The sequence below is a fragment of the Mesoplodon densirostris genome, chromosome 10 (assembly GCF_025265405.1).
Source record: "Mesoplodon densirostris isolate mMesDen1 chromosome 10, mMesDen1 primary haplotype, whole genome shotgun sequence".
Classification (NCBI taxonomy): Eukaryota; Metazoa; Chordata; class Mammalia; order Artiodactyla; family Ziphiidae; genus Mesoplodon; species Mesoplodon densirostris.
Genome location: NC_082670.1, coordinates 108,506,541 through 108,521,195, shown reverse-complemented (window position 1 = coordinate 108,521,195; position 14,655 = coordinate 108,506,541). Strand labels below are relative to the sequence as shown.

The following is a 14,655-nucleotide window of genomic DNA, read 5'->3' as shown; positions in this document are numbered from 1 at the left end:
CATGTGGTATATCTTTCCATCTGTTTGTGACGTCTTTGATTTCTTTCATCAGTGTCTTATAGTTTTTGGAGTACTGGTCTTTTGCCTCCTTAGGTAGGTGTATTCCTAGATATATCAAGAAGTACTCCATTTTTTGATATGTCTTTTTTTGTTGTTCTGCCTGAAATATCTCCCCATGATGATTAATTTCAACTTTTCCTTTTAGTTCTGTTGATGGTTGCTTCAGATATTTTGGAGGCTATTTGGTTGGGTGTATACCATGTTTTAGAATTGACCTATCTTCCTGGCGAATTGAATTTTTGGTTATTGTGTGTGACCTCCTCTATCCATAATGGTGCTTTTTATCTTTGGTCAGTTGATATCAAGCAAAAGAGTCTGGAAAAAGACATCTGCAAATACCACCCAAAAGAAAACTGGTGCTTATTTGATTACCTTTAATCCTCACATCTCTTGCAGCATCTCCTAGATTTGTTTTTCTTAGTTTGGCACTTATTCCAAAGGCGTTTACAAAATAGATTGCTGTGCACCTCAACTTATGAGACCTTGCCTGAGAGTATTTTTATGACGCCAGTACCTTCGAAGGATCTATCTTTGGCTGGATATAAAATTCTAGCTTCGATGTTTTTTCATTCAATACATAAATAGTTATGAATTTATTTATGAATGTTTATGTAAGTTGTTTACTTAAGGGAAATGAGATCCTATGGATCCTGTTCTACAACTTGCTCTTTAAAAATTTGATGGCACCTCTTAGATATCTTACAGGATATGAGCAGACCTGGTTTTACTTTGTTGTCATTTGTTTTAAACACCTATATAGTATTCCATCATATGTGTCTAATTTATCCTACCCTGTATTGATGGGATTTTTTGGGTTTTTTTTAACCTTCCTCTTACTGTCGAGACTAGGGGCAGGCAGGTAAGTGCCTACAGTAAAAAAATTTAAGGAGATGCTCACCTCGGAGTCACGCGCTATAATTCCACACACTGGCTTCCAGCCCTGGGGCTGCTCCTCTGGTGGCTGGGAGGACCGGACATGCATCTTAACTCCAAGTGGGTGGCAGTGGGGAGTCTGCACACGGCACCTCCGCCAGCCTTGGGCTCTTCTTGGTTCCAGGGAATCGTGGAGACGGGTCTGCTTTCCCACGTGAGGTTAGAACAAGTCTCATTACATCTGTATCTTCTAGGTCACAAAGGAAAATGTTCAAGTTTGGTTGAAAAATACAGGAGACAGCCTAAAATGGACAAACCTATTGCAAAGGTTCGCCATTACTACCACATTGAATACTTCCTCCTGCCTGATGATGGGGAGCCTAAAAAGGTCGATGTGGTGGTGTTTCCAGCCTTGGCCAAAGTGTTCCTGGATTCAGGAATAAAGGTGAGTGTGTGTGTGTGTGTGTGTGTGTGTGTGTGTGTGTGTGTGGCCTTGCATATAGTCTGATACCCACAAGAAATAGCAAGAGCCACAGTGGATGCTCACTTTCCCTGGAACTTGCTAGAAATGTAGGATCTCGGTTGCCACTCTAGGCCTACTGAATGGGAATCTGCACAAACCTAATAATATAGATAGCAACTCTATGATTTTCTATGAAGGTATTTTTACCTCATAATTTCTTTGGTGTTTCAAAAGTTTTGGCAGCTCGTGTTATTTCTTTCTGTGTGTACACATGAGTACGTGTGTGTGAACACCCGCCACCCGCACACACAGGCACACTCCCACCTGGGGCAGGGCTCTGGGTCAGGATGGGGAGTCCCTGGGAGGGACACTCTTTGCAGGGAATTGCTTTTACTTTATTTTTCCGAGCAACCCAGAGGCGTGCAGGCCCCTGTCTGTGGCACCCATTTCCTGATTCCCTATGTGAGTTGGGAGCCAGGAGGGAGTGGGATGCACAGACAGACAAGCAGAAGGCAGGGCCTGCCACATCGTGGCAGCAGTCAGATCTTGGCCTCTGAGCTTTCAACACTGAGAGTCTCTTGTCCTTTTACACAGACCATCAGGCCATGGCAAGAAGGGGACAAGGTCTGGGTGTCGTGGACCCAAAGTTTTAACATCAACGTGACAAAGGAGTTACTAAAGAAAATAAATTTTCACAAAATCACCCTGAGGCTCTGGGACACCAAGGACAAGGTTTCAAAAAAAGCCAAGCATTATCGATTAAAACCTTCCGGGTTTCTGGAAGATGCAGGATCTTTTGGTAAGTCAGTCATTAATGTTTTTTTGTGTGTGTGGTACGCGGGCCTCTCACTGTTGTGGCCTCTCCCGTTGCGGAGCACAGTCTCCGCACATGCAGGCCCAGCGACCGTGGCTCACAGGCCCAGCCTCTCTGCGGCATGTGGGATCTTCCTGGACCGGGACACGAACCCGTGTCCCCTGCATCGGCAGGCGGACTCTCAACCACTGCGCCACCAAGGAAGCCCCAGTCAGGCATTAATGTTTGATTTGAAATGTTTCCGGAGGCGTGTGGCTTCTCACCGGTAACAGCAGAAAAGCCAGCCAGCATCTCCTCGTTTGGTGCATCTGGTTTTCCTGGGGTCCACGCTGGTATCTGTCGGTGCAGTGACACCCCCTCCCTCCAGGACATGTGCGGCGATGGGAAGGGTGCCCCAAGTCTGTTTGCTGCCCGTCAGCCACCACTCCGGGCAGTGCTGAGGTGGGCACTCACCACCGGCCTGTGTCCCAGGATGAGTCTGGTGTGCTTCCTAAACAAAAAAAATTAGAGGCTATCGAGAAACGAAACAGAAAACTCAGAAGTCCCACAGCCCTGTTTCCATTAGGCCCTTCAGACTCTTCCTCGTGTAAAGGTTGTATCAGTGCCAGAAAGTCTCCTTTCAAACTCCCCTCAAAGGACAGAGGTCTAGGTTGAAGTCACGCAGCTGAATTGAACCCTGTCTCCATCCTGAGCTAATGGTGACCTTGGGCACCTACTTCATCTGGCCAGATGCCTGGGGGCAGGGTGGTGGGAGTGTGCCCCCCTCCCCCCGCAATAAGGAGGATTGCATTGTGTAGAGGGAATTTTTTTTTAGAAGATGGTGGGGGTAGGAGGTTATTAATTAATTTATTTATTTTTGCTGTGTTGGGTCTTTGTTTCTGTGCGAGGGCTTTCTCTAGTTCTGGCAAGCGGGGGCCACTCTTCATCGTGGTGTGTGGGCCTCTCACTATTGCGGCCTCTCTTGTTGCGAAGCATAGGCTGCAGACGCTCAGGCTCAGTAGTTGTGGCTCACGGGCCCAGTTACTCCGTGGCATGTGGGATCCTCCCATACCAGGGCTCGAACCCGTATCCCCTGCATTAGCAGGCAGATTCTCAACCAGTGCGCCACCAGGGAAGCCCCTGTAGAGGGAATTTTAAAGCTATAATAAAATGCTGCCACTTAAAATATGGAGTGGCATTCTTGTAAGATACATCCCAGTTTTCAGAGATATTAGAAGGTAAAGTCGACGTGCTTCAGAGAATGGGTGGAATGAGGTGCTGTTACGGCTGCTGATCGTGGCTTCCAGACAAGTACAACCCTCCCCACTTTCCATGAGCAAAGTAAGCCTGGACTTGCTTGTAGCGAGAGGCAGCGCCAGAATCAGAACCCAGTTTTGCGTGACTGGAAAGTTTCTTCTCCGGTTTCCAGCCTGCCCTCCTCAAAGAGCCTTCCTGACCCTGGGGGCTTGGGGCTTCCGAGTTTTAATCTTTCATTGCTATCCCGGGTTTCTTACCCTCGGCAGTGTTGGCATCTTGGGTTGGATTGTTCCTTGTTGCAGGGGCCGTCGTGGGCACTGGAGGACTGTTAGCAGCATCCCTGACCTCTACCCACTAGACGCCAGGACTAGCCTCCCAGCTGTGACAACTAGAAATTTCTTCAGACATTGTCCACAGGTGCAAAATCGCCCCTGGCTGAAAATCACTGATTTGCCTCTAAACTACTAGTCCTGGGTGAGAAAATGGGATTCAAGTTCTCTTTTCTCACTTGGACCAAAGGAAAGACCCGTGTCCTCAGAGCGTGGGCTCTAAACCACCTTCATTGGATGCACCTGGAGTGCAGCCTCAATGCAGATTCCAGGGCCTGCCCCAGAGCTGCCGAGCCCAAACGTCTGGTAAACATCTGCCTGGCAGGGGGCTTACCCTGGAGCAGAGGTGCCAGGGTGGGTGTACCAGGAGGACTTCCTGGAGAAGGGGCCATGGAGACAAGTTTGGAAGGGTAAATGGAATCAGCCGGCCGGAAAAGGGAGGAGGACGGGTGTCACGGGCCCTTCAGTGAGGGCCCACGGGCCTTTTGCTGTGAGCATCGTTGGGGCCACTGCTCCTCCTTGAACCCTGTCCCACGCCTGGCATCACTGCCTCTTAAGTTAACTAATTTTTTTCCGTTAAAAATATAAGTGTGTATTCACTTTGCAAAACAATTTAGAAGTAGATTAGCCAAAAGGAGAAAAAATTAAAATCATATGATGTCTGAGCAGAGGCAGCCATTGGTAACATTTTCCTGTGCATCTTACAACTGGTACAAAGTTTTAACAAAGACGGATCCAGTGTGCATACTGTCTTAAGTCCTGCCTTTTTCCACTGAAGAAGTTATCTTCTTTTTTTTATTATTTTGGAGGAGCTTTTTTTTTTTTTTTTTTTGCGGTATGTGGGCTTCTCACTGTTGTGGCCTCTCCCGTGGCGGAGCACAGGCTCCGGACGCGCAGGCTCAGCGGCCGTGGCTCACGGGCCCAGCCGCTCCGCGGCATGTGGGATCCTCCCGGACCGGGGCACGAACCCGTGTCCCCTGCATCGGCAGGCAGACTCTCAACCACTGCGCCACCAGGGAAGCCCTGGAGGAGCTTTCTTTAATCAGTATTTTTTAAATTGAAGTATAGTTGATTTATAATGTTCACTGCTGTACACTAAAGTGATTCAGTTATTTGCGTATACATTTTTCATTTTAAAAATATTCTTTTCCATTATGGTTTATCATAATCATAGGATATTGACTATAGTTCCCTGTGCTCTACAGTAGGGCCTTGTTGCTATCCATTCTATGTATAATAGCTTACAGCTGTGAACCCTAAACTCTCAATCCTTCCCTCCCCCAACCGTCTGCCCCTTGGCAACCACCAGTCTGTTCTCTGTGTCTGTGAGTCTGTTTCTGTTTCATAGACAGGTTCATTTGTGTCATATTTTACATTCCACATACAAGTGATATCATACGGCATTTGTCATTCTCTTTGTTGGCTGCTGCTGTGTGCGTGCAAAGCCCCACACTGATGGACGTGAAAGACACGGAGGGGTGTCACCCTTGCTGGGGATTGTCCTCACTTTGGTAAAGGATCAGCTCTCTGACCACAGGAGAGTGACTTAATCGTCAATAAAATGGGAAGGTGGTGATGCCTTTCTTAGAGTGCAGCGTGAACATCAAATGCAACAACAGATACCGAGTGCTTAGTGACCTAGTTTGGGAGAAGCCATTGCCGGTTGAGGTTTGCATTTCCTGGTGTTTTGAAGCAGCTCCCCAGGCAGCAGCTCCAGGAGGGCGGCGGCCTTGCCTCCCTTATTCGTCCAGCACCAGGAGAGTGATTGTCACAGCGTGGGTATCAGTGTGTATTTCTGATTGAGTCCATGATGCTTTCTTCTCCTGCATTCTAGAGGAGGTGAAACATTTGGTTTTAAGTCAGAGAAGATCATCTGAACAGGGCATTCACGTCAAAGAGAAGCTGCATCAGGACCACACACCAGGGAAGCCAGAAAAAGCAAGAAAATGCTTAAGGTCTGGACATGGTGAGTGGAGACCCCGGCAGGGACGGTGGTTGGTTGGCGTAGCTGGAGTGGCGCGTGTGCACTGGAGTCCGCCCCGCGTGTGCTCTGGCTGCACTGCGCCTCTTCACCCTCCGAAGCGGGCGCGGCTCTCCCTGTGCGACTCTTTCATCGTGGATTCTTGCTCTTTCATTTTTGTGACTTACGAAAAAAAAAAAAAACCAATCCTTTCCTAGCCGTAGAAGTTAGGTACATCTTTTTTTGTTTGTTTTTTAGAATATTCAGTGAATATGCTGGGTTGGCCAAAAAGTTCGCTCGGGTTTTTCCGTAACATGTTATAAAACAATCTATCGTGCTGTCACCAGGAACAAACGTAATACTTTCGTTTTCATATTATGGCAACTCTTTTGTTTTTGTGCTAAGATTTTTTTTTTACATGGATGAAGTTATTCTGGACACCTAATTTTCTGTTCTGAGATTACTCCATCACATGCACTGTCCTGTTTCCTTAAGAACTTTCCGTAAACTTCATCTGTGGTGACTTTGTAATATTTCCTCTGCTGGCGGCACTGTAATGTGCTTAACTATTCCCTGTTGGTGGGAACTTAGGAATCTTGGCGGGGGGTGTTCAGTATTCTCTACGGTGCTGAAGTGGACAGTTGAACAGATGATAGACTTTTCTTTTTTGTTCTCTGGGGGGTTAGATAAGGACCTAGAGGCCTTCTCTTGCCTCCATTTGTCCAAAGTAACCATAGTTATTCTGTGTATTCATTCATTACTCATGTATTATTGACAGACCTTTTTACTGAATGCTTGGGGACTGTTCCCCATGGGGCTGGCATTGCATGTGCCTTAGTGAAATCGTATAGAACAGGAAGTTTCGAGACGCTGGCTAATATTACTGGCTTCTCACCCAGCAGAAAAGGCAACTCTTCCCAAGACCACCGAGGACGATGAAGAGCTGCTCAGGATGGAAGATCTTGACACAGTACAGTAAGGATGGCCCTGTGTTATTTTGGGGTGTGGGAGTGGAACCCCCTCTTGTACTTGCCCCACAGATTCTCACCCAGCGTCATGTCGATTTTTGGTAACTTCAGTTATGTTCGATCTCACGCAGTCCAGCTGAGATGAACGGAACGGAGAGAGAGGCATGCTGTGCCTTTGAGTGTGTGTTGTGCATCGGGCACCATGCTTTTGTGTGCGTTACTGTATCGCATTTAATCATCAGCATTATCACTCTGTGGGGTGGTATTACCATCTCCATTTTCTCCATAAAGTGACTGAGAGGTTACGTGATTTTTACAAAGTTATAGAAGTAGAATTCTTGGTCATCTTGAGAGTGTTGGTAACGCCAGGATCCCAGCCCACACCTTCAGATGACTGAGTCCACAGCCTTTCCTGTTGAGAGTGCGGTTGCTCTTGGAGCCTCCTGTAGCCTAATGAGGGTCCAGCGAAGGAGGCTTCTCAGATGCCGTGGGGAGTCAGGGAGAATGGAGGCCCAGCTGGTGGCTTGACGGGATAGGATGGGAAGAACCAGTGAACATGTCATTTTTTTCGAAAATTTTATTGAATTATAGTTGATTTACAATGTTGTGTTAATTTCTTCTGTACAGCAACGTGACTCAGAACATGTTTTAAAGTGTCGATTAAAAAATTTTTTTGCAGGAATTTACAGATTAATTTGGGGAGAATGGACTTTTCCCCCCCCAAGAATATATATATATATATTTTTAAGATCTTTATTGGAATATAATTGCTTTACAATGGTGTGTTAGTTTCTGCTTTATAACAAAGTGAATCAGCTATACATATACATGTATCCCCATATCTCTTCCCTCTTGCGTCTCCCTGCCTCCCACCCTCCCTATCCCACCCCTCTAGGTGGTCACAAAGCACTGAGCTGATCTCCCTGTGCAATGTGGCTGCTTCCCACTAGCTATCTATTTTACGTTTGGTAGTGTATATATGTCCATGCCACTCTCTTGCTTTGTCACAGCTTACCCTTCCCCCTCCCCGTGTCCTCAAGTCCATTCTCTAGTAGGTCTGTGTCTTTATTCCCATCCTGCCCCTGGGTTCTTCATAAACATTTTTTTTTAGATTCCATATATATGTGTTAGCATACGGTATTTGTTTTTCTCTTTCCGACTCGCTTCACTCTGTATGACAGACTCCAGGTCCATCCACCTCATTACAAATAACTCAATTTCGTTTCTTTTTATGGCTGAGTAATATTCCATTGTATATGTGTGCCACATCCTCTTCATTCATTCATCTGTCGATGGACACCTAGGTTGCTTCCATGTCCTGGCTATTGTAAATAGTGCTGTGGTGAACATTGTGGTACGTGACTCTTTTTGTGTTTTTGGTTTTTTTTTATGTCTGTGTGGACAGTGATAATAATCCAACAGTATTATTATCATCAACAACAGATATTTTAAAAATTTTTGAATTTTATTTTATTTTATTTATTTATTTATTTATTTATTTATTTTTTGCGTTACGTGGGCCTCTTACTGTTGTGGCCTCTCCCGTTGTGGAGCACAGGCTCTGGACGCACAGGCTTAGCGGCCATGACTCACGGGCCCAGCCGCTCCACGGCATGTGGGATCCTCCCGGACCGGGACACGAACCCGTGTCCCCTGCATCGGCAGGTGGACTCTCAACCACTGCGCCACCAGGGAAGCCCTATTTTATTTTATTTATTTATTTATTTATTTATTTATTTATTTTTTTTTGTGGTATGCGGGCCTCTCACTGTTGTGGCCTCCCCCGTTGCGGAGCACAGGCTCCAGATGCGCAGGCTCCGGACGCGCAGGCTCAGCGGCCATGGCTCACGGGCCCAGCCGCTCCGCGGCATATGGGATCCTCCCAGACCGGGGCACGAACCCGTATCCCCTGCATCGGCAGGCGGACTCTCAACCACTTGCGCCACCAGGGAGGCCCCTTATTTTATTTTTTTATTAAGCAGGTTCTTATTAGTCATCAGTTTTATACACATCAGTGTATACATGTCAATCCCAATCGTCCAGTTCATCACACCACCCCCACCCCCCGCCACTTTCCTCCATTGGTGTCCATACGTTTGTTCTCTACATCTGTGTCTCAATTTCTGCCCTGCAAACCGGTTCATCTGTACCATTTTTCTAGGTTCCACATATACGCGTTAATATACGATATTTGTTTTTCTCTTTCTGACTTACTTCACTCTGTATGACAATCTCTAGATCCATCCACGTCTCAAAAAATGACCCAATTTCGTTCCTTTTTATGGTTGAATAATATCCCATTGTATGTATGTCCCACATCTTCTTTATCCATTCGTCTGTCTATGGGCATTTAGGTTGCTTCCATGACCTGGCTATTGTACATAGTGCTGCAATGAACATTGGGGTGCGTGTGTCCTTTTTATTTTTTGGGGGGGGATTTTTTTTATCAAACAGAAAGTCACAAAAATTATAATCATCATCAGTTCACTCAGTCCCATATAATTAATTTTTTTTATCTTGATCTTTTGTTAGCACTTTGATGAATTCATCAGTTTTCCATTAGAGTTCTGAAAATGCTTATTCGTTCAGTTCAGCAGTATAGTCAGTTACCAGAAACCTGTACTTGTCAGAGTCTTTTCCATGAATTCCTTGAAGATGAAACCTCTTTATAGGAACATTTTTGCAAAAGCATCAGAGTACACCCAGAACTGTCTGTAAATGACAAAAGACTTAAAAATGACCACGGTTAAAGATTTGATGAAAGTTCATAATAATGCAATTGACAAGGAAATTTAGTTATTTCTGAGATATACACTTTAAAGTAATAACTAGAATTATGACTTATAACATTATACCAGAACATATAAGATTTTTAGAAATTTCATGTTATGTCTGAAACATTTATATTAACATATTTCCATACAAATAACCCAAAGAAAGTTTAGTATTAGTTGCTTTTTTTGTTTGTTTGTTTTTTTATACTGCAGGTTCTTATTAGTCATTAATTTTATACACATCAGTGTATACATGTCAATCCCAATCGCCCAATTCAGCACACCACCATCCCCACCCCACCGAGGTTTCCCCCCCATAGTGTCCATACGTTTGTTCTCTACATCTGTGTCTCAACTTCTGCCCTGCAAACCGGTTCATCTGTACCATTTTTCTAGGTTCCACATATGTGCGTTAACATACGATATTTGTTTTTCGCTTTCAGACTTAGTTCATTCTGTATGACAGTCTTTAGATCCATCCACATCTCAACAAATGACTCAATTTCGTTCCTTTTTATGGCTGAGTAATATTCCATTGTATATATGTACCACATCTTCTTTATCCATTCATCTGTCAATGGGCATTTAGGTTGCTTCCATGACCTGGCTGTTGTAAACAGTGCTGCAGTGAACACTGGGGTGCATGGGTCTTTTTCAATTATGGTTTTCTATGGGTATCTGCCCAGTAGTGGGATTGCTGGATCATATGGTAATTCTATTTTTAGTTCTTTAAGGAACCTCCATACTGGTCTCCATAGTGGCTGTATCAATTTACATTCCCACCAACAGTGCAAGAGGGTTCCCTTTTCTCCACACCCTCTCCAGCATTTGTTGTTTGTACATTTTCTGATGATGCCCATTCTAACTGGTGTGAGTTGATACCTCATTGTAGTTTTGATTTGCATTTCTCTAATAATTAGTGATGTTGAGCAGCTTTTCATGTGCTTCTCGGCCATCTGTATGTCTCCTTTGGAGAAATGTCTGTTTAGGTCTTCTGCCCATTTCTGGATTGGGTTGTTTGTTTCTTTAATATTGAGCTGAATGAGCTGTTTATATATTTTGGAGATTAATCCTTTGTCCATTGATTTGTTTGCAAATATTTTTTCCCATTCTGGGGGTTGTCTTTTCGTTTTGTTTGTAGTTTCCTTTGCTGTGCAAAAGCTTTGAAGTTTCATTAGGTCCCATTTGTTTATTTTTGTTTTTATTTCCATTACTCTAGGAGGTGGATCAAAAAAGATCTTGCTGGGCTTCCCTGGTGGCGCAGTGGTTGAGAGTCCGCCTGCCGATGCAGGGGACACGGGTTCGTGCCCCGATCCCGGAAGATCCCATGTGCCGCGGAGCGGCTGGGCCCGCGAGCCATGGCTGCGGAGCCTGTGTGTCCGGAGCCTGTGCTCCGCAACGGGAGAGGCCACAGCAGTGAGAGGCCCGCATACAGCAAAAAAAAAAAAAAAAAAAAAAAAAAGATCTTGCTGCGATTTATGTCAAAGAGTGTTCTTCCTATGTTTTCCTCTAAGAGTTTTATAATGTCTGGTCTTACATTTAGGTCTCGAATCCATTGTCAGTTTATTTTTGTGTTTGGTGTTAGGGAGTGTTCTAATTTCATTCTTTTACATGTAGCTGTCCAGTTTTCCCAGCACCACTTATTGAAGAGACTGTCTTTTCTCCATTGTATATCCTTGCCTCCTTTGTCATAGATTAGTTGACTGTAGGTGGCGTAGGTTTTTCTCTGGGCTTTCTATCTTGTTCCATTGATCTATGTTTCTGTTTTTGTGCCAGTACCATATTGTCTTGATTACTGTTGCTTTGTAATATAGTCTGAAGTCAGGGAGTCTGATTCCTGCAGCTCCGTTTTTTTCCCTCAAGACTGCTTTGGCTCTTCGGGGTCTTTTGTGTCTCCATACAAATTTTAAGATGATTTGTTCTAGTTCCATAAAAATGCCATTGGTAATTTGATAGGGATTGCATTGAATCTGTAGATTGCTTTGGGTAGTATAGTCATTTTCACAATAGTGATTCTTCCAATCCAAGAACATGGTATATCTCTCCATCTGTTGGTATCATCTTTAATTTCTTTCATCAGTGTCTTATACTTTTCTGCATACAGGTCTTTTGTCTCCCTAGGTAGGTTTATTCCTAGGTATTTTATTCTTTTAGTTGAAATGGTAAATGGGACTGTTTCCATAATTTCTATTTCAGATTTTTCATCATTAGTGTATAGGAATGCAAGAGATTTCTGTGCATTAATTTTGTATCCTACAACTTTACCAAATTCATTGATTAGCTCTAGTAGTTTTCTGGTGGCATTTAAAGGATTCTCTGTGTATAGTATCATGCCATCTGCAAACAGTGACAGTTTTTCTTTTCCAATTTGTATTCCTTTTATTTCTTTTTCTTCTCTGATTGCCATGGCTAGGACTTCCAAAACTATGTTGAATAATAGTTGTGAGAGTGGACATCCTTGTCTTTTTCCTGATCTTAGAGGAAATGCTTTCAGTTTTTCACCATTGAGAATGATGTTTGCTGTGGGTTTGTCATATACGGCCTTTATTATGTTGATGTAGGTTCCTTCTATGCCCACTTTCTGGAGAGTTTTTTTTTTTTATCATAAATGGGTGTTGAATTTTGTCAAAACTTTTTCTGCATCTATTGAGATGATCATTTGGTTTTTATTCTTCAATTTGTTAATATGGTGTATCACATTGATTGATTTGCATATATTGAAGAATCCTTGCATCCCTGGGATAAATCCCACTTGATCATGGTGTATGATCCTTTTAATGTGTTGTTGGATTCTGTTCGCTAGTATTTTGTTGAGGATTTTTTGCATCTATATTCATCAGTGATATTGGTTTGTAATTTTCTTGTTTTGTAGTATCTTTGTCTGGTTTTGGTATCAGGGTGATGGTGGCCTCATAGAATGAGTTTGGGAGTATTTCTTCCTCTAATTTTTTGGAAGAGGTTGAGAAGGATGGGTGTTAGCTCTTCTCTAAATGTTTGATAGAATTCACCTATGAAGCCATCTGGTACTGGACTTTTGTTTGTTGGAAGATTTTTTTTTAAGATGTTGGGGGTAGGAGTTTATTAATTAATTAATTAATTTTTGCTGTGTTGGGTCTTTGTTTCTGTGCGAGGGTTTTCTCTAGTTGTGGCAAGCGGGGGCCACTCTGGGGGCCACTCTTCATCGCGGAGCACGGGCCTCTCACTATCACGGCCTCTCTTGTTGTGGAGCACAGGCTGCAGATGAGCAGGCTCAGTAGTTGTGGCTCAGGGGCCTAGTTGCTCCACAGCATGTGGGACCCTCCCAAACCAAGGCTTGAACCCGTGTCCCCTGCATTAGCAGGCAGAATCTCAACCACTGTGCCACCAGGGAAGCCCATGTTGGAAGATTTTTAATCACAGTTTCAGTTTCATTACTTGTGATTGGTCTGTTCATATTTCCTATTTCTTCCTGGTTCAGTCTTGGAAGGTTATCCCTTTCTAAGAATTTGTCCATTTCTTCCAGGTTGTCCATTTTATTGGCATAGAGTTGCTTGTAGTAGTCTCTTAGGATGCTTTGTATTTCTGTGGTGTCTGTTGTAACTTCTTTTTCATTTCTAATTGTAATGATTTGAGTCCTCTCCCTCTTGATGAGTCTGGCTAATGGTTTATCAATTTTGTTTATCTTCTCAAAGAACCAGCTTTTAGTTTTATTGATCTTTGCAATTGTTTTCTTTGTGTCTGTTTCATTTATTTCTGCTCTGATCTTTATGATTTCTTTCCTTCTGCTAATTTTGGGTTTTGTTTGTTCTTCTTTCTCTAGGTTCTTTAGGTATAAGGTTAGATTTTTTATTTGAGATTTTTCTTGTTTCTTGAGGTAGAGTTGTATAGATATAAACTTCCCTCTTGGAACTGCTTTTGCTGCATCCCATAGGTTTTGGATCGTCGTGTTTTCATTGTCATTTGTCTCTAGGTATTTTTTTATTTCATCTTTGATTTCCTCAGTGATCTCTTGGTTACTTAGTAACGTATTGTTTAGCCTCCACGTGTTTGTGTTTTTTACGTACTTTTCCCTGTAACTCATTTCTAATCTCATAGCGTTGTGGTCAGGAAAGATGCTTGATATGATTTCAGTTTTCTTAAATTTCCTGAGGCTGGATTTGTGACCCAAGATGTGATCTATCCTGGAGAATGTTCCATGCGCACTTGAGAAGAAAGTGTAATCTGCTGTTTCTGGATGGAACGTCCTATAAATATCAATTAAATCTGTCTGGTCTATTGTGTCATTTAAAGCTTGTTTCCTTATTTATTTTCATTTTGGATGATCTGTCCAGTGGTGTAAGTGAGATATTAAAGTCCCCCACTATTATTGTGTAAGTGTCGATTTCCTCTTTTATAGCTGTTAGCAGTTGCCTTATGTATTGAGGTGCTCCTGTGTTGTGTGCATATATGTTTATAACTGTTATATCTTCTTCTTGGATTGATTCCTTGATCATTATGTAGTGTCCTTTTCTCTTGTAACATTCTTTATTTTAAAGTCTATTTTATCTGATATGAGTATACTTTCTTTTGATTTCCATTTGCATGGAATATCTTTTTCCATCCCCTCACTTTCAGTCTGTATGTGTCCCTAGGTCTGAAGTGGGTCTCTTGTAGACAGCATATATATGGCTCTTGTTTTTGTATCCAGTCAGCGATCCTGTGTCTTTTGGTTGGAGCATTTAATCCATTCAGGTTTAAGGTAATTATCGATATGTATGTTCCTATGACCATTTTCTTAATTGTTTTGGGTTTGTTTTTGTAGGTACTTTTCTTCTCTTGTGTTTCCTACTTAGAGAAGTTCCTTTAGCATTTGTTGTGGAGCTGGTTTGATGGTGCTGAATTCTCTGAGTTTTTGCTTGTCTGTAAAGCTTTTGATTTCTCCCTCAAATCTGAATGAGATCCTTGCCAGGTAGAGTAATCTTGGTTGTCGGTTCTTCCCTTTCATCACTTTAAGTATATCATGCCACTCCCTTCTGGCTTGTAGAGTTTCTGCTGAGAAATCAGTTGTTAACCTTGTGGGAGTTCCCTTGTATGTTATTTGTTGTTTTTCCCTTTCTGCTTTCAGTAATTTTTCTTTGTCTTTAATTTTTGCCAGTTTGATTACTCTGTGTCTCAGCATGTTTCTCCTTGGGTTTATCCTGTATGGGACCCTCTGTGCTT

General features: G+C 43.1%; 1 protein-coding gene across 1 annotated transcript in view; it reads left to right on the top strand.

The window, feature by feature from the left end:
* CFAP92 (cilia and flagella associated protein 92 (putative)) overlaps positions 1–14,655 on the top strand; it is a 278,953-nt gene that overhangs the window by 3,357 nt on the left and 260,941 nt on the right. Inside the window, exons 2-5 of the mRNA XM_060111509.1 lie at positions 1,188–1,378; positions 1,991–2,203; positions 5,612–5,741; positions 6,635–6,710. Of these exons, the coding sequence (XP_059967492.1) occupies positions 1,188–1,378; positions 1,991–2,203; positions 5,612–5,741; positions 6,635–6,710 (610 nt within the window). The remainder of the gene's footprint in view (positions 1–1,187; positions 1,379–1,990; positions 2,204–5,611; positions 5,742–6,634; positions 6,711–14,655) is intronic.